This window comes from Peromyscus maniculatus, chromosome 2 (genome assembly GCF_049852395.1).
Source record: "Peromyscus maniculatus bairdii isolate BWxNUB_F1_BW_parent chromosome 2, HU_Pman_BW_mat_3.1, whole genome shotgun sequence".
In the NCBI taxonomy this organism is placed as follows: Eukaryota; Metazoa; Chordata; class Mammalia; order Rodentia; family Cricetidae; genus Peromyscus; species Peromyscus maniculatus.
The window spans coordinates 173,548,360-173,568,387 of record NC_134853.1 but is presented as its reverse complement, the minus strand read 5'-3'; the positions used below and the strand labels follow the sequence as shown (position 1 = coordinate 173,568,387).

At 47.8% G+C, this 20,028-nt stretch overlaps 2 protein-coding genes across 9 annotated transcripts in view; both read left to right on the top strand.

The window, feature by feature from the left end:
• Nucleotides 1–14,015: 14,015 nt before the first annotated feature.
• Nucleotides 14,016–15,327, top strand: Isg15 (ISG15 ubiquitin like modifier). The gene is made up of 2 exons (XM_006992334.4): nucleotides 14,016–14,142; nucleotides 14,786–15,327. Exons 1-2 carry the CDS (start codon nucleotides 14,140–14,142, stop codon nucleotides 15,275–15,277), a joined length of 495 nt encoding a protein of 164 aa, XP_006992396.1. The 5' UTR covers nucleotides 14,016–14,139; the 3' UTR covers nucleotides 15,278–15,327.
• A 1,535-nt stretch (nucleotides 15,328–16,862) lies between these two features.
• Nucleotides 16,863–20,028, top strand: part of Agrn (agrin) — a 32,919-nt gene continuing 29,753 nt past the window's right edge. For 7 of the 8 annotated variants that reach the window (XM_042272371.2, XM_006992335.4, XM_042272366.2 and 4 more), the window contains exons 1-2: nucleotides 17,113–17,400; nucleotides 19,199–19,460. In XM_042272371.2, coding sequence (XP_042128305.1) covers nucleotides 17,194–17,400; nucleotides 19,199–19,460 — 469 coding nt within the window. In that variant the 5' untranslated portion in view covers nucleotides 17,113–17,193. Of the gene's footprint in view, nucleotides 17,401–19,198; nucleotides 19,461–20,028 lie in introns of all 8 variants that reach the window. The other variant, XM_015985985.3, reaches the window with a different exon arrangement.

Genomic DNA, 20,028 nt, shown 5'->3' with positions numbered 1-20,028 from the left:
CCTGCCTTTGCCTTCAAAATGCTGAGATTAAAGGTATATATTACCATTGTTCTGGCTGGTCTTATGTCAACTTGACACACAAACTAGAGTTATCTGCAAGGATGGAAACTTGATTGATTGATTGATTTATAAGATGCAGCATTTTCATAAGGCATTTTCCTAATTAGTTATTGATAAGGGAGGGCCCATCCCATATGGGTGGCTCCATCCCTTGGCTGGTAGTCCTGGGTTCTATAAGAAAGAAGACTGAGTGCTCCCTCTGGCAGCACATATGCAAAAAATGAAAGCAAAAGAAAAAAGAAAGCAGTCTGAGAAGCCAATAAGCAGCACCCATCCATGGCCTCTGCATCAGCTCCTGCCTCCAGGATTCTGCCCTATTTGAGTTCCTGTCTGACTTCCTTCATTGATGAAGTGCTTTGGAAGTGTAAGCTAAATAAACCCTGTTCCCCACAACTTGCTTTTGGTCATGGTGTTTTGTCACAGCAATAGACACCCTAACTAAGACAACCATGCCCACCAGTTTTTATGCTTACTTATTTTGTATGTATATGTGGGCATGCACATACCATGGCATGCATGTATAGGTCAGAGGACAACTTGTGGGAAATGGATGTCAGGAATGAAACTCAGGTGATCAGGCTTGGAAGCAATCACTCTTACCCACTGAGCTAACTCACTGGCTGTTGTATGACAAAACTCTTCCTGGGGAGACACAACATTTACACTCCTATTCACCCTAGACAGGGAACCCATGATAGACCAAAGTACAGATACCACTAAAGTCCAACTTGGTAAATCAATGAGCTTTATTGGGGTCACTTATGGGAATATGGGTGAGGGGTTACTTATAGGAGCAGAAATGACTCAAAGACAGCTAGCTGCATCACCAAAGCCCACCCCCAGCACGGATGACAGCTCACAAAGCTAGCAACCTGGAGCACACTGCACAGCCGGCAGCCAGTTCAACAGGTTGGAGAGAATCTTTTCCAGGTGCCTCAGATGGTCTAAATTTCTTCCAAACAGCTTGACTGGTTTCTGCTGCTTCTCAGAGTCACTGCAGCTTGGCTCATCTGGATCTTCTCTACAACGAGAGACTTCTTTTGCAGCTCAGCTTGCGGAGCATCTTATTTGCAGCTTGGCTCTGCCACCTCTGAGGAAGACTCAGCTTTGATTGCTTACTCTGGCCTACTAAATCTGATCAGTTTCAGAGACTTCCTGAAGCTATTTTGAGTTGCTTAACTTCCTGTTTAAAGGTCTTCCCTGAATAACCAAGAATGTTTTGATCTAGAAGGAAACTGTTACACAATAGTGGCCCACTCTTAAAGGTTTCACTACCTTTTGGTAGTGCCAGTCAGGGGGATACAGTCAACACAGGTAAAAGAGACTTTAGAACATATTTCAGACCTAAACTATAACACCATATATGTGGTTTGCAATTTTTTTCCTAGTCTATAGTTTATCTTTCATTTTTTAAAAATATATTTTTGAAAGCAGATTTATTTGTTTGTTTGTTTGTTTGTTTATTCAGAGTCAAGGTCCGCTATATGGTCAAAGCTAGCCTCAGAACTGAGTGTCTCCTGCACTCCTAAGTACTAGGATTACAAATGTGTGCCATTAAGTACAAGTGTTGTGCATACCTTTCTTAGCGCCTGGGAGATAGAGGCAGGAAGTGAAGGGAAGTCCTGCACTGGGGGAGACTCCCTTCTAGACCTCTGATTAGGCACAAACCACACCCAAACACCTATTTTCACAGAGTGATCCTTTATTAAGCAGAAAAGAAAGGTTGAAGTGGCTGCTTTCTGACTCAGGCAGAAAAAACAACAGCAAACGACCTTGCAGGTGTCATTTTTAAGAGGAGGAGAAGAGGAAGGCTGTGTTAGGATGGGCTAGAATGTGGTGGTAAAGGAGATAGGGCACGAGGGAGAAGAGGAAAGGGACAAGGGCAAGGGGGAAGGGGACAAAGAACTGCCTCTGGATAGAGGGGAAATGGATGCGGCACACAGGCAAATGACAGTTTATAAACTGGGAAACTCCAAGTTAGGATGAGGTGTTTAATTTTTGTTTTGTTTTGTTTTCCGAGACAGGATTTCTCTGTGAAGCAGTTCTGGCTCTCTTGGACTCCCTCTGTAGACCAGGCTGGCCTCGAACTCACAGAGATCCATCTGCCTCTGCCTCCTGAGTGTTGTGATTAAAGGTGTGCACTACCAGCAAGGTGTTGAATTTTTAACTGGGCATGTTAATTAGCTGAGCCAAAGCGGGCTTCTGATTGCTGGACTTTGGTAGTCAGCCTCAGGAAGAAGTGGCCAAATAAGGAAATAGACTTTTTTGGCTAGCTTTAGGGGTGTAATCTAATGGTTTTTAGCAAAGCAGCGGGAATGGGGAAGAAGGACATGGCCTGCCAGAGCCACATGCTCAAGTGGGCTAGTGTCTCTTCAGGATGACCTCTGTGAGTTTGAAGCCAGCCTGGTCTACATAGTGAGTTCCAGAAAAGCCAGAGCTACATAGTGAGACCCTGTCTCAAAAAAGCCAAGTTAAACAAACAAGTGTGTGTGCTACCACCCATAGTTGTAGCTCTTACTGTCTTCCTCCTCCTCCTCTTCTTAGACACAGTTTCACAATATAGCTCAGGCTAGCCTGGAACTCAATAAGTGGTCTAGGTTTACAGAGATCCACCTGCCTCCACCTCCCAAGTGCTAGAATTAAATGTGTGTCCCAGCACGCTCAGCTAAAACTCCTACTCTTTTGTTTGTTTCTTTGAAACAGGGCCTCTCTATGTAGTCCTGCCTGTCTTGGAGCTCACTATATAGACCAGGCTGGCCTCAAACTCACAGAGATCTTCCTGCCTCTTCCTTTCAAGTGCTGGGATCAAAGGTGTGCATCATACCTGATTAAAACTCTTTTTTTTTTTTTTTTTGGTTTTGTTTGGTTTTTTGTTTTGGGGGCATTTGTTTGTTTGTTGTTGCTGTTTTAGTTTTTTGAGACAAGGTTTCTCTGTGTAGCCCTGGAAGTCCTGGACCTCCCTTTGTAGACCAGGCTGGCCTCGAACTCTCAGAGATCCACCTGCCTCCCCCTCCTGAGTGCTGGGATTAAAGGGTAAAGGCATGTACTACCACCACCTGGCCTGAAACACCTTCTTTTGATAAAACCAGTATGTCCATTTTCCTTTTCTACAAATGGTGGATGGGAAGCTTCCTGTTTACTGAGGTGTGTACTTCATCCTGTGAGTGTTTAGCAAGGTGTGATAAGGATGAAGCATAGGACTTCAAGCATCCAGTTGTCACCCTCTCACCTCCATGCTCAGACATCAGGCCCTCTGCTGACAGCAACCCTAAAATTACATCTGAACCACCAGCTATGTGTTCAAGTCAGTCTGGAGGCCACAAACATCTCTGGGGTAACTATAGACACAGAAAGTGTTCATCCTCCTATCATTGAGTGGTCCCTTCATCCTTATTCTATAATTACCACAGATAGAGGAGTTATTACCAGATATTCAACCCCTCTGACTTCTTTCGTACCCCATGACCTCTGGGTGATCTTAGGCCTGTGATACAGCCTCAAGGACTATATTGATGTTTAGAGCTTCTGTTCTTTGCATTTTCTGAATGAATTATGTAGAAATTATCTTCATTGCTACATAACAAAAATTAAGTCACTAGAAATAGAAAACACTTATGATCTTGCAGTTCCTGATGGGAACTATCAAAGAGTGGCTCAGCTGACAGTTTTATTGTTGGTGTTTTTTGTTTGTTTGTTTGTTTGTTTGTTTTTAGAGACAGAGTTTCTCTTTAACAGCCCTGGCTGTCCTGGAACTCACTTTGTAGAACAGGCTGGACTCAAATTCAGAGATCTGCCTCTGCCTCTGCCCCTCTGCCCCCTCTGCCCTCTCTGCCCCCTCCTCCTCCTCCGCCTCCGCCTCTGCGGTGCTGGGATTAAAGGCATGTAGCACCATACCTGGCTCAGCCAACAGTTCTTACTCAGAGTCTTTCAGGACAGGAACACCAGGTATGGCTTCAGTTTATATTCATTGTCATTGATATTGACAGGAGGCCTCTGGCCTGTTCTGTAAAAAGAAGTTCTGGGATCAAAGGAGTGGGTCACCCCTTTGTTGTTGTGAGGTATCTATCAGAGAGGACTACTAAAACACATGTTGAAGCCAATAGAAAGCCTTTAATAGCTGGCCTATAACTACACTGGGTGTTCAGGACCCCAGTGCACTCCCAACTCCCAAGCCTTTTTCTTTTTCCTTTTTTTTTTTTAACCTCACTCTGTAGACCAGGCTGGACTTGAACTCACATAGATTTGCCTGCCTCTGCCTCCAGAGTGCTGGGACTAAAAGTATACCGCCACCCAGCCCCAAATCTTTCTCATATTGAGCTTTTAAGCACAAAAACCACACCTGAGGTTAGCATATCTTAGTTGGCCAGAAGCAGAACTACAGAAGCCAAAAGGCAAGGTTAGTAGTTAGGGACTTTCCCATAGCTATGGACTTTGATGGGTGAGGTTTTTGCTTTCATTTTTGACAGGTAGTAATGCCGACACGCTGGGTTTCACAGCCTAAATGGTACTTTCATCATGGCATCAGCTGTGCTAAGATCTGGAGGCCTGTTACCACCATGCCCAGCGTCAGCTGATCCCTTTGGTAAGCGTATCCTGAACAAACTACAGAGGACAGGAAGTAGGGCAGGAAGGCTAGGGTCTGATTAGGAGAATTACTGCTCTTTCCAGAATTCTCTTCTTCTGGAAGGGGGCCAATTAGAGCAATATGACCTCCTATTGCCCTCTCGGTGACACTTCTTCCCCTGGTCACACAGAGAAGTACTCCCCGACAATGTAGATTTATTTCTAAACAGTCTTATTAAATAAGAAACATGGAGCCAGATATAGGGGTAAAAGCCTGGCAGAGATCAAGGAAATAGGTAAATCCACAGCTAACCTCACCTCACCAACTTGGCAGCTTCCAAAATGCCAGTTACTTCCTGTCTACCCATGCCTATATGCCTTGCTGTTCTGCCATCTGATTTGCTCTCTCAACCCAGCTACATCACTTCCTCTTCCTGCCCAGCTCTGTCACTTCCTGTCTATCTGTACAGACCTCCAAACCTCCATGTTTAACTAGTGTTGGAATTTAAAGTCTGTGCCACCGCACCTGGCTCTGTTTCCACTATGGCCTTGAACACACAGAGATCCTGCCTGCCAAGTGATAGGATTAAAGGTGTGTGCTAACATTGCATGACTTCTGTGTTCTGTGGCTGGCTTTTTCCTCTGATCTCCAGTCAAGCACAAATAAAATATCACCACATTTCAGCACAAATAAAATATCACCACATTCCCCCCACTTTTTTGTCCAATAAAAAAAATAAAAATGAATAACTGGAGAGAGATATTTGATTATAAAGGCTGCTAAGCTAAACCAATATATGTATTTTAAAGTCATCTTGACTTCAAAATTTGGATCTAAGGATATGTTGCTCTGGAAAGGAAGCTCTGCTTTTGTTTTCACAGGAAGCAAGAGGCTATAGTTTTGTTCCAGGTTAAGATACATCAGGTTTGATCAGCCAAGACCCCCTGAAAGGTCTCTGATGACACCGTGGCCCAGATGATCCAACATCCAGATAGCTTCAAGGCAACTGGCTCAGACAATGTAGCCTCACAGACTGTTCCAGTCAGTACTTGACCATAATTCTTAATTTTCTCAGGATCCCCTAAAGATGCCTTTGCACTCAACCAGCAGAAAGTAGTATGAGAAGCTATGCCCCAGTTCCCAAAATATTGTTTATAAATGTTTATTTTTATTTAAAGGAGGTTGATTATAAATGCAATCTCTTTCTAAAGAAGAAAAGAGGATATGGATATGATGGGATGAAAGGGTCGATTACTGAATCTACTTTTTTTTTGGTTTTTCGAGACAGGGTTTCTCTGTGTAGCTTTGCTCCTTTCCTGGGACTCACTTGGTAGCCCAGGCTGGCCTCGAACTCATAGAGATCCGCCTGGCTCTGCGTCCCGAGTGCTGGGATTAAAGGTGTGCGCCACCACCGCCCGGCTTGAATCTACTTTTAAAGAACAACTTGTTTTGCATTGCTATGGATTTTGGTTTATTGATGCAAATTTAAGGTTAATTTTGTTATACTGTATGTATAGTTCTACTCTTGTTTAAGGTATTATGTTTGTACAACTCATTTGAAATTGTAATGTATAATTAAGAAATATAGATTAATAGTCATCTATGATAATCAAGCATAGTCATTTCAGTTAAGTTTTCTAGGTATACATAGATATATTTCAGATAGATAGGTAATCTTCAAACACTTCAAAGACCTACAGAATATGGTATTTAAAGTGATTTAAAAACTTAGACTTTTCTGGACAATGAGACGTCTGCTCTGGTGGCACCAATCACTTCAAAGAAGATGACAGGCATCAAAGACACTCTATATATGGAGTTTGCTTTCCTTATGGCAAAAAATAGCCATTTGGGCAAGAGACTGTTCTTGCCTGGACTGCTTGACAAAATGTTATATAAACTGAACAAGCAGAACCCATAGGAAGGTAACCACTGAACTTTGCAAGATGAAATGGTCCTTCAGGTTCCTGCTTTGCAGAAGACTGCCAAATATTCTACAGGACACAGAAAAATGTGACTGAGAGACTAGGCCTACAGGCTAAAAATCGATGCCCCAGTGTTGCAGAGGAATTTTGGATGACTGTCCAGGTAGCCAGCTGTCTCTTTCAGTCTAGATTTTTGGAAGTTGCTTACAATGCTCTTCCTGTATACTTAGGTAATATTATATCCTCCTGGGGTCTTTGATGTAGCTGAAGACTAGATAGTTATAATTAAAATTTTCCTTGATTATGATAAAAGATAAATTAGATATTAAACTTTAGACTCACAAATATAGGATAGATAGAATATTTTCTTTAATTTTGCCAAATACAAATAGACTAGATAATATAACTAATTATTGCTTGATAACTGTTCTATTATATGTAATTTTACTATGTTAAAATTAAAACCTTCCTTTTTGTTTAGACAGAAAAGGGGAAATGCTGAGGGATAATGATTTTGTGCACTGGTTTAATAAAATGCTGATTGGCCAGTAGCCAGGCAGGAAGTATAGGCAGGGCAAGCAGACTAAAGGAATGCTGGGAAGAGGAAGAGCAGAGTCAGGAGATGCCAGTCGGCCATCCAGGGAGCAGCATGTAATGGCACATAGGTAAAGCCACAGAACATGTGGCAACATATAGATTAACAAAAATGGGCTGAGTTTAAGTGTAAGAGCTAGTCGGTAATAAGCCTGAGCTAATGGCCAAGCAGTTACAATTAATATAAGCCTCTGTGTGTTTATTTAGGTCTGAGCAGCTGTAGGACCAGCAGGGACACAGGAAAAACCTCTGACTACACCACAAGGTGAGGCCTTGATCCAAGCAGGCCCTCACCTCCCCCTTCCCTTCTGTACTGAGCAGTTCCCACCTCCCACACTGACTTTTCTGCCAAGAAGATCTTTCACTTAGTTCCTTAGTACCATTGTCCCCCTTCACTCAGGTCTGAAGGGTACAACACCTATTCCACATGGTACCTACTGTTCAGGATCACTGGCTCCAACCCATAGAAATTCAGGAAGATGGAAAGCAGTAGGGCAAACAGGGGTGACAAGGTGAGCAAAGACTTAGCGATTTCTCCCAGGTTTGTACAGTTCGTCACAAGAAGATCCAGAGAGAGCCTATTGGAGGAGCTGGTAGATCAACCTGTAGTAGTTACTTGCCTTACTTCATGGTAGCCTGGATGCAGCTCCCATGTGGCCCACAAGATACTCTGCAGGTTGAACTTGTGATGGGAGCCATCCCCTTACACAAGGAAATCATAGCACTCAGTAATAACTCTGAGGGCAGAAGAGGCACAAACAGTAGAATGGTGAATTTGTGAAGTAAGGGTGAGTTTACAATGCATTCTAGCCTTGGTGCCTCTTAGCCTCAGTAGCATCCAGATGCCATTGATCAGGATAACGCAGAGAAGAACCCCAATCCTTTTCCACTAGGTGTGCAGCAAGTCCTTAACACCCCAAGAGTCTCTCTTGAGTCTAGGAATGAGGTGTCCTTGACAGGCTGTCATGCCAGGGATCCCTACCTGTGTTGCAGAAAGGGGAACTTAAGCTGGGTGAAGGGGAGCTCAACCTGGTTAGAAGCTGGTGTCTCTGTGCTTAACCATGGAAATGAAACAGAATCCAAATAGCCAAAATTGAGGTTTCAAGGCAGAAGAGGTCAACCCTCCCCCAAGTGCAGCACAACTTCACACAGATCACCTTCCAGGGTCTAGAGAAGAGTGAAAAAGTTACTCTTTTTTTTTTTTTTTTTTTTTTTTTCTTAAAAGACAGGTCTCACTGTGTATCCCTGGCTGGCCTGGAACTCCCTGACCTAAAACTCACTATGTAGACTAAGCTGGCCTGAAAATCATATCTGCCTCTGCCTCCCAAGCATGGATTAAAAGCATGTGCCACCATGTCCAGTAGTACCAGGGCTAAGGAGATGGTTCAGTAAGAGTGCTTGTTCTACAAGCAAGGGGAACTGAATTCAAACTCCTAACACCCATGTAAAAAGCCAGACATTACTACACTGCCTGGAACCCCAGCCTGGGGATTGGGGACAGGGATTGATATATTCTGAGAGCTCAAAGGCCAGACAGCCTAGCAAAGAGGACCACCTTTCAGTTCAATGAGAGATCCTGTCTTAAGGCAATAATCCAGAGAACCATAGAAGACATCCAATGTCTTACTCTGTCTTCTGCATGTGTGCCCATGGCTACATACTAGTACACTCACATGCATAACACACACACACACACACACACACACACACACACACACTTTTTTTTTTTAATTAGGAAAAAAACCCTCTCCCTAATCACCTTCCCTCACTGAGATACATTCTGCAAAGCTTGGTAACTGTCACCTTCCTGGCTGCCCCTCTTGGAGCACCTATTATATCTGAAGGGGTGTTGCAGACTACACCACTGAACAAAGCAAAACTAACCCTGGAATACCAGGGGTCCGTTCATACATGCCCAAGCTCGATGAAGGTCAGTTTTGCAGTGAGTGGGGCTTGAGAAATGAACTGGGTCAGGGCTGCTGGAACTAGGAAGTGGTACTACTGAACACACTGTTCACAAGATGAAACAAAATAAACCCACAACACAACTCTGTAAATATTCTCGGGTACAGTCTAGGTGTCAGGCCTGCATGCAGCCCTAGGTCAGACCACACTTCATCCCCACCACAACCTCCAGGATCGGTCATAGCCCTGAGGACCTGCAACAGGAGGTTACCAGAGTTAGCAGCAGGGAGCCACCTAACCCTAACCCTAACCTTAGGCTCCTCAGCTTCTGAGGCTGGGAACAGCAATTCTGCACTAGGCCTGAGTTCCAGCTAGTGCAGGCAGGCCACCAGGTGGCCAAGTAAGTGGGGGCACACGCCCGCTGGGACACCCTCACAGCCAGCCAGGAAAAAGTTCATCTCAAAGAGGCATTTTTTCAAACAGCCCAGTACTTGCCCAGGATCTCAGGGTCGGCGCAGTGCCGCTGCTGCAGCACCAAAAGCGGGAATCAGATCTTGCCGTGGTGATTTTACACACCTTTCACCTCCACATAGTGTCACCCACACCCCACCTGTCACTGGGCCATGTAGGTTCTGAAGATGTCTCACGGTCATCTCCAGGATGTCAGCTGTCTCTAGTTTTGTGTGCTGGGAGCTCTGGAGACAGGAACGCAGGATGGGTGGCAAGCCAGAGGTATCCTATATTCTGGATCTTAGGATCTGAGGGCCACAGAAGCCCTGTGAACTGGAGACCCTTCGAGTGCTTCATCCCAGTCCGGCTCACATCCTTCCCGTGTGCCTTCAGGATGACAGTCTGGAGCCGACACTTCTCCGTGACCAGCTAGGAGGACTATTTGGTGGAGCAGCGGCTGGTGTTTCATTGTCCCTCACTCAACCTTGCAGTTTTCGGATGTGTTGTCCGACTTGTCTGGGGTCCAGCCTGGGCTGGTCAGAGCTCCTATGAGTGGTGAAGTGCTCGGCTTCCCTGAAATGTCCACCGGCAAAATGCACCAGGCGGTCTAGTGAGTGCAGAGTCGGTGCACTCCTACAAACTTGAACCTCGAGCCTGTGCTTTGAGGGCTTTAAAAAAGCAGTGGGGCGGTGGGGCCTGTGAATCCTACTTGGCTTCTGTTCCCACACTCCTCTCAGCCAATGGGAGGGCCAGCCTCCGGCCTGGCCTGCGGGCCCGCCCTCTCTTGCTGTTCCGTGCAGCCACCTCTCCCCCCCCTCCCCCTCCTCCCCCTCCGCTGTCTGACCAGTGACAAAAGTGAACCCGATGCCAAAGTCCACTACCGTGAGGGCAGAGCACCAAAAGGAGCCCTCTAGTTAGGGGAGCGAAGTAGTGAGCTGGGTGGAGGCTTCTGGCTTATTTCTCTTTGGAGAGGAAGTACGGTGGGATGGGATGCAGTTCATAATCACCTCGTAGGAAGTCCAGAAGGAAATTTCTCCAAAGGCTAAAAGACAAATTCTCAGGACTGCGAAGCCTGGACCCATTGTGTCTCCTCGAGGTCCCACCCAAGGCTCGAGCGGTTTCAAGTCTGCCCCTTGTCTGTTCAACTGAACACCATTTGCTCATGAGCCATGCAGTTTCCAACAAGGAGCCTGAAACACAGAGGCCTAGGAACAAACTTTGGTAGAAAGATGAAGCAATACCAGCCACTGAGACTAGTGGGAGGTCAGCTGGTCCCTGTCAGCTGTCTGATAATGCAGGGCAAGTGGAAGGACAACTTCATGCAATGTAAGGATAAAGATGTCTGTCAGTGGTGACAAACCAGATGTCATGGAGTTAATGATATATTCTGGATCAGCCCATTGGTAACTAAGTCCAGCAAAGAACTCAAAAAAAAAAAAAAAAAAAATGAGGACAAGCTGGGTATAGTTGCATGTGCCTTTAATCCCAGCTCTCAGGAAACAGAGGCAAGCAGATTTCTGTGAGTCCAAGGCCAGCCTGGTCTACAGAGTGAGTTGTAGGACAGCCAGAGCTACATGGTGAGTGAGATACTGCCTCAAAACACACACACCCCAAAAAATTAAAAAATTTAAAATCTTTGTGGTTTTTTTTGTTTGTTTGTTTTTTTGTTTTTCCAAAGGAGAACAAGAAAAACAGGGCCATTATTGTTTTCATGGTGGCTATTGTTTTTATTCTGAGTTACATTGCAGGGCATATAGACATTACAAAACTCAGGTTCCCAATCACAGCATAGCCTGGCAGCTGCCTGCATATATTCATTCAATGGTGGTGGCCGAAGACCACAGGGGGCTGGACACCCTACTTCTGTTTCAAATCTGTCTTAGCAAGCCACAGAAAGTAAGTGACTAGTTTGTTGGGTTAGAGAAAATGCCACTTCTTTTTTTTTTTTTTTTTTGGTTTTTCGAGACAGGGTTTCTCTTGTGTAGCTTTGCGCCTCTCCTGGAACTCACTTGGTAGACCAGGCTGGCCTCGAACTCACAGAGATCCGACTGCCTCTGCCTCCCGAGTGCTGGGATTAAAGGCGTGGGCCACCACCGCCCGGCTAGAAAATGCCACTTCTATTAGGTGGTTCCAAAGCCTTCAACAATTGGTTCTTCAGAGAGAAGGAAGCTTTCAAGAGGCCAGGTAGAGGGAATGGCACTCCCAGAGTATTCTAGAAAGGGAACACAGTGAAGAAGAGAAGGAAGGGAATGTAAACTCTAGGGATTGCAGGACAGGGCCCTTGAGGAGCTTTTCTGGATAACAGAGTAAGCCAGCTGGTGCTGGGGAAAAAAAAGTTTTCATCCACCTAGTGTGTGAAGTTGATAACTGGAAGGTGGTCTCTAACCAATGCCTGTTCCAAAATCCTTGAAAAAGACCATAACTAGGTACCTTCTCAGAAGCTATCTTTCTTTCTCTGAGGCCAATCTTAGGTCTGGTCCTAGTTTATACCTAAAAGAATTCTTCTTCTCAGCTCTAGGAAGCCCTTTTATGATCCCAGTGTTGAACTATACCTCGAAAGCCACTCTTACTAGGACTGGAGATGGGTGGCAAACAGATGTCCAACATGCCGACCCCCACCTCCCCACACATACCCATTCCTTGGGTTGACAGCAAGGCTGGGCTGTCACATTCTTAGCTGTAGGCTTATGCTGAGCCTTAGGAAGGAGTCTATCTGGAATCCCCCTGACCTCTGCCTCCTGCAGAGACCAGACAAGTGGGGGGACATAGAAGAAGGAGGCCTCAGGAACCCCATTCCCTCTCTGGTTGCCAAACTGATGGTTAAAGTTTACTTGTGAAATGGGTTGTCTTTGTTCATATAGTCATTAGAAAGAAAAATAAGATCCTACTCCTTTAAAAATGATATTGGGCGGGGAGATGACTATGTAGAAAATGATTGAAGAAGACACTGAACATTAATCTCTGACCTCTACATGTACAAGCACATATATTCATACATATATGCAAAATAAATACATAAACAATATTTATATATCCGATTCCTTCTTCTCTAGACTCCAAGGGCACCTGTACTCACATATGTGTAGCAGGAATCCCCCCCCCCCCCCCCCCCCCCCCCCCCCCGCTTATAAGAGTTTGTAGCAGGAATCTTAACAGGTCTTATTAATAAAGAACAAACACAGGGCCAGGTATTGGGGTGAATGCTGGAAGATCAGAGAAGCAGAACAAGCCACAGCTTCCTCACCTCACCAGTTCCTCAGCTGATCCTGTTTCCTCAGTCTGGATGGCTCTCAGCTGAACTGTGATGCTCAAAAGCCTAAAAGCTTAACCAACTCTAGTTTCTGGTCCTCACAACTTATATACCTTTCTGCCTCCTGCCATCACTTCCTGGGATTAAAGGCCTGTGTCACCATGCCTGGCTATTTCCAGTATGGCTTTAAACTCACAGAGATCCAGATGGATCTCTGCCTCTAGAAGGCTAGGATTAAAGGCGTGTGCTACCACTGCCTAGCCTCTATGTTTAATATTACGGCTGTTCTGTTCTCTGACCCCAGATAAGTTTATTAGGGTGCACAATATTTTAGGGAACACAATATCACCACACATATGCACATACAAACCCCCACCCCATATCCACATAATTAAAAATAAACCTTAAAAAAATCTGAGGACTAAGTATATATAACTCAGTTGTTCAAGTACTTACTTAGCATGCATGAAGTTCTGGGTTCCATCCCCAGCACTGCAGAAATCGGCACAGATAATGCATGACTGTGATCTCAGAATCTGGGCAGGAAAGACAGGAGGATCAATTTAAGGCCAGTTTCATAGTGAGTTTGAAGACAGCATGGACTGCACAGCAAGACTATCTCAAAAAAAACCCATCTGACTCAATCAATGGGACCTCTTTATGTAAGCAATAAGGTCTTAATAAACTGATCTAGGATAGAAATACTTCCTATTAGCCATGTGGTGGTGGCTGTGGCACATGCCTTTAATCCCAGCACTCAGGAGGCAGATCTCTGTGAGTCTGAGGCCAGCATGGTCTACAGAGCAAGTTCCAGGACAGCCAGGGCAACATAGAGAAACCCTGTCTGAAAACAACAACAAAAACAACAAAATGCTTCCCATAACCCCCACCTTCTGCCCAATAACTATTGTCCTAAACTAATAACTGTCTTTGGGCAGGTCTGATTGCCATTACTTTGTGCAACTTCTGAATTAATTACTGTGACTTTTTCCAAGATAACTAATTTTCAAGCTGATAAATGAAAAATAAGTTTCCTATTATTAGTTCCTGTTATGACTTCTACATGATTTGTAAAGGACCCGAAATGCTGAATATTTAGGGAGTACACAGGCCTTGTTGTGGCCTTGACCCCTGAGAGCCAGTCTCTTTCCTTCCCAGCTAGTTTCTTTTCATTCAGTTTTGTTTTTCTCACTCATTGAATGTATGCCTTGGGAAAAGGAAACTGAAACAGAAGGCAGCTCTGACTTCTGGAGACTCCGCCTCTTGATACCCACAGCTCACACACTTAAAAGAGCTGACCCAGCCTCTGGCTGTGAGAGAGAGCAGCTAGAAGCTGAGACAAGCAAACTTCCTCAGTTCCTGCAGGGGACCTAGTGCTAAAGCCTACAGCCATGGTGAGTCCAATTTGGGGCAGAGGCAGATGGATTCCATTCTAGCTGACTTTCCTCCATTCCTTGATAGGGCCTTCCAGATGCAGAATAGTCACAGTGTGGAAACAGAATACAGCTGCTCAAAGATCACTACTAGGGAGGGACTAGGTTCCTTGTTTGCTCAGCTACCAGCCCTAGATCCCTTAGGGCTGGACCCAGAAGGGTATCTTGGTGGGTGAACTGAAACAACATGATGGTTGTAGGAGGCTGGCCCTTTAGAACTGACTCCTCTGTATCATCCCCATATCTGGATGGTCCCCTTTGATGGAGGAGAGGGTGGGGGTGGGGTATGGGAACTGGTCCTATGACCAGTGCTTTGGATGGAGTAACTCCCAGTAACGGTGCCAGAAAAGTCTCTAAACTAATAGTTCTCACCTGTGGATCGAGACTCCAATTGGGGTCAAACAGCCCTTTCACAGGAATTGCATATCAGAGATCCTGCATATCAGATATTCACACTACGACTCATAACAGTAGCAAAATTAGTTATGAAGCAGCAATGAAAATAATTTTGTGGTTGGGGGTCACCACACCATGAGAACTGTATTAAAGGGCCACAGCGTTAGAAAGGTTGAGAACCACTGCTAAACCCATGTGATGCCTGCAGACCCGACACCTGAAGGTGAAGATGCTGGGGGGTGAAGAGTTCCTGGTGTCCCTGACTAACTCCATGACGGTGTCAGAACTGAAGAGGCAGATTGCCCAGAAGACTGGTGTGCCAGCTTTCCAGCACCGCCTGGTCCACCCAAGTGGTGAGATGCTACAAGAGGGCGTTACCCTCATCAGCCAGGGCCTGTGCCCTGGCAGCACAGTCATGCTGATAGTACAGAATTGCAACAACCCTCTGAACATCCTGGTGAGGAATGAAAGGGGCCGCAGCAGTATCTATGAAGTTCGGCTGACACAGACGGTGGCAGAGCTTAAGAGGCAGGTGTCCCAGCAGGAGCAAGTACAGGAAGACCAATTTTGGCTGAGCTTTGAGGGAAGGCGCATGGAAGACAACCAACCACTGGGGGAGTATGGCCTAATGCCCCAGTGCACAGTGTTCATGAATTTGCACCTCCGGGGTGGGGGTGGGGAGTGGATATGCTATGCCTAAGGCCTCTATCCAGAGCCAATGTTGGTAATAAAAGGTTGATCCAATGAAAATCTCTGCCTCCTGTCTGCTTGTCAGAAATGTCCATCTGTTGCCTTCTCTTCTACATCTCTACTGAGGTCAGGTGCAAGAACCCAGGTCCATCTATTGTGACAAGGCCTTGGGTTGCCAAGTTAAGGGACAGGATTTCACAGAGCCTAGTGAGAGAATTCCCCTTTGAAATCCTTTGGTAACTCACTTCTAGAGAAAGACTTTTTTTTTTTTTTTTTTTTTTCTGGGACCCAGTTCTGAGCCTCAGCCAGCCTCTCAACAACTGGTCCCCATCTCTATATCTGACTTAGGGACAAGTCAAGGTTAGGTCCTACCAGTAACAGAATGAGGCTCCTAATGGGACCAGTTGCTTCCCAGATCCTTTGGAAATAGTGAAGGAATGTTCTTGGACCTGCCTGGGTGGGCTGTGGAGGGTGGTGTATTCTTCTGTGGGTGTTCCTAGTCTCACCTACACTAGTCCTCAGAAGGGCAGGACAGGGCCTCTCTACTCACATCAGTCATTTGCTGTTTAGGACATGGTGGTTAGCAAATACACCTCATCAGAGCTATAAAGAGGCCATTATTGGCAGGTAAGGGGGCACCTGGAATTGGGGGCTCACCTGTCCACAAAGGAAATCATATCGCAGACAGGAGGCACCCAATTTGGAAAAGCTTCATCCCCTTCCTGCCTGATATTTCTCTTATCTTTTCCTCCTGTATGTACTTACTAAGGCTTTGAGGCAGCCTAAGGCACAAGCAAGTCAGGACAAGTACCTCAATGGCCCTGGGGGCCTTACACTTCAACCTTTAGACCTTTAAAGAGAATTTGAGTGGAGACTCAGAAGCCCCCATTTCTGGTTGGTGTGCTTGTGCATATCTGGGTAAGGTGACCCTAGATCTAGCAATGCTGGTGTCCACTGTGTAGATGTGACCTCAAACCTTCACGGACCACCCCCCTCCCTGAAGCCTTCCAGGGTCCTGATGGTAGAGTCTTTCTCAGGAGGAAGAGCTTCTGCCACCCACACTTTACTCTAGCTTCTGGTTCAAAGGCACAGCAACCCTGGTCTTGTGAAAACAAAGGAGTCTTTTCTTTTTTTCTTCAACCTTCTGCAGACCAGCGTTCCCCGAGCCTCAGTTTATACCCTGTACCTAGCCAGGCCAAGTTGGAGAAGCGCTAGTCCACAGAGGGGGAGGGAAAGGAAGCGGGGTCGTGGTAGGTTCCGCAGCAAGACAAGAGAAGGTAGCCATAGGTCGACAAGGGACATCCCATTGCCCTACCCAGCCAGAGGGCAGGTAGGCGGGTCTGAGCGTAATTCAGAATAATCACCGCGGAAAGGCCACCGGCAGGGGGCGTAGCGCTACTAGACCGCCTTAGAGCCTACTGTGGGCCCCGTACTGGTGCGGGAGCTCTGTGAGCAATCCCGCTGTGGGGGCCGATTCAAGGGGAACCGGAGGTCCAGCTCCGGTAGTCTTTCCTACCCAGAGAGCCCTGCCACTCCCGGCGCCCCGGCACGTCGCTCCTAGATTATATATTAACCTGATTTCAGCTGCATTTCCTGGTGGGTGGGCAGTCTGGGCGGCCGGGGGAGGGGCGCCCGGCGCCCCACCTTCCCCTCCCCCAAGGCGGCCCGCCACCCACCCGGCCGGGGCCCCCGCCTCAGCTCGGCGCCGCAGTCTCCGGGCTTTGTTCCCTGCCCGCGCGGGTCGTAGGGAGCGGAGGCGGGCTGAGCTCCCAGGGGGAGGGGCGGTGTTGCTCAGTTCCCGCCCCTGGCCCGCCCCCACGCCGTCCGCCCTCCCACCTCCTCCGCTGCGGTCCAGTTCTGTCCTGCCCCCTGAACGGTCCATCCCGCGCGCTCTCCCGGCCGCCTTCCGCCGTTCTAGGCTGCGCCATGGCCAGCCTGCGGCTATGTTGCCCGGCCCCGCTGCTACCACTGCTGCTGCTCTTGGTGGTGGCCGAGCGCACCCTGCCCGGCGCCAGCGGGACGTGCCCGGAGCGCGCCCTGGAGCGGCGCGAGGAGGAGGCGAATGTGGTGCTCACCGGCACGGTGGAGGAGATCCTCAACGTGGACCCGGTGCAGCACACGTACTCGTGCAAGGTGGGCCCCGGCAAGACCCCACGAGACCCCAGCCCTCTGGAATCCCAGCCGGGGGCCCTTTCCCCGTGGTTCCCGTCCGGAGGCCCGCCCTTCGCGTGCCGGCCGCCCTGCTGGGACCCCGGCCCCAAGCCGTGGGAACGAGACCGGAACGCTTCTGTAGCCCCAGCTCGAGCTCCCTTGGCGACCGCCAAGCCTGCGGGTGGGGCACCAGGTCCCGGAAAACTCTGCAGTTCAGGGCGAAAGTTACTGCGGGGCCGCTGTGGTTCTTCTCACGGTGCCCAGGCCCCAGTTGCAGTAGTGGCTGCCCCCCCTCCACCCTTGTCCAAAGCCCCTCTTGTTGGAAACAAGTGTACACCCTCGCCAAAGGAAAGGAATAGAGTTTGGGGAGGTGTGAGGTGGGGATGGACTCGGACTGTGATGAGGCCTCTACCAGGGCGAGAAGGGGTGGTCCGCAGAGAGGAAGGGGTGCGTAGTCTAATCTACAAGTCCGAGGAACCTGCGTAAGGTGCTGCAATGACTGGGTTTCGGTGGAGCAAGAGCGGAGAGATGGGCTATGGTTGAGTTTCCCGTGCACAAGGAGCAGGGGCAGGTGCTCCGTTGTGGAAGAACTGGGTTTCCCTTACAATACAGGAGAAGAGTCAGCTCTGCTTCAACTAAAGCTGGATTTGAGAGCACCTTGGAATAGGTATAGTGGGTACCCTCAGAATCTTTGCTGGTTCTCCTAGCTCCTCAAATCACTTAACTAGAAATAGGATCGTTCTTGCTCTTTGGGGATGGGAAGGACGGTGACTTCTTTCAGAGTAGCGTGTCTTCATGGGTTCCCCCGGCTGGGCCCCCTCCTCTCACTGCCAAGGCACTTTGCCAAGTCCCTGCAGGATTTTCCCGACTTCCTCCCCGCTGCTCCTGGGTGTGGCTGGGGTGGGGGAGGTGTGAAAACTGTGAGTTCCCCTACCCCTACCCCGTTTGCAATATCTCCCTCAATAGTTTACTGCAGGGGGGAGGGACAGGTAAATGAGGTTCTTCAAGTCCTGTAGGTGCTGCGATTCTGAGGTGCCTAACAGGAGCTAGGCAGGTGGACAAACTGCCCATTGTCTTTTTGCTCCCTCCATTCCAAGAGCCTAAACCCCCAGAGCACCTGAAGAAGGGGTGCTAGAACTCCTTTCCAAAAAGTGTCTGGGCTCCTGGACTTGTCCTGTGGGTGCTGCAGGCTACATCCTTCAGCCATGTCTGTCAGAGGGGTGCCCTCAGGGCCCCAAAGGAGAAGGTGGAGGGTGGGGCCGACTTGCATTGCCCAAACTTGACTTTGTGGTTCAGAGCTGCCTTGGCTGTAGACTCAGGCAGACTGCGGAGCAAAGAAGTGGGTCTTTACTTCCTGGGGGAGGTGTCAGCCCACACACAGGGTTGTGAAGATCCCAGCTGGGATCTTGCTCTTAAGTCCCTTCATCTGAAGTGTCTGGTAGTGAGCTAGAGGGTCTAGAATGTTGGCACTGCATGCCAGATAAGCCCTGACTGAGATGGACCCTTGTAGTTAGACTTGGGCCGGTTAGACCTAGGGTGGGAGTATGGTTAGGTGGTATGCCTTCTTATGTGTCACCCCCTATCCAGTAGGTGTCTACTTCCCTGCAGCATTTGCTGAGAGGCTGAGTCACAGAACTTTGAACATCTCTGCCCAAGGCTGGAGTCCACTGTGGACACTGGCTTGAGCAAGTGAGAACAGAGGAGGGGAAAGGGCCCAGGTATCCAATCTGGCACCCTATCCTTTTAGGACCAATACACTTTTACCTTCCTGTCCACTCAGGTTCGAGTGTGGCGGTACTTGAAAGGCAAAGATGTGGTGGCCCAGGAGAGTTTGTTGGATGGTGGCAACAAGGTGGTGATTGGTGGCTTCGGAGACCCCCTTATCTGTGACAACCAGGTGTCCACTGGAGACACTAGAATCTTTTTTGTGAACCCAGCACCACCCTACCTGTGGCCAGCCCACAAGAATGAACTGATGCTCAACTCCAGCCTTATGCGGATCACTTTGCGGAACCTGGAAGAGGTGGAGTTCTGTGTAGAAGGTGCGTGCATGGTGAGGGTATTCCTTTGAGGGCCAGTGCCTTGCTGATAGTAACAGAAATTTCATGGGATCTGAGGGAGGGGGCAGGCTACAGAGGAGAGCTTGCTATGGGGCAGGAGAGTAACCATCCTGCTACCTACCTGTGATGCAACATTATTATTCCTGGCTACATCTCTAGCTATACAGATTAGAGACCCTCACCTCTTATATTAGCTGTCTTTGGTCTTGGAGCCATAAACAAGCTGCTGCCCTGGCTAGAGACAGGTATCTCTGTTCTCTCTCCCTTTCCCTCAGCACTCACATTTCCCCTTTGAAAGGCACTTTGCTATGGAACAAGCTGGGACCCACCTGTCTTATCCTTACAGAAGTCCAAACATCTGTCTTGATCCATACATTTGAGTACACACCTGTGGCTAGGCACAGGGGTTTGGACGGTGGGGGACTGGCCTGTGTGTTCCAGAGGCCCACAGTTTGTAGAAGAACAGCTCTGTGGGATTGGGCTGCCATCCTCTAGAAGGTAACCATTCAGGTATCCCCTCTCTCCTCCTCAGGACAGCCCCATTTGGTGA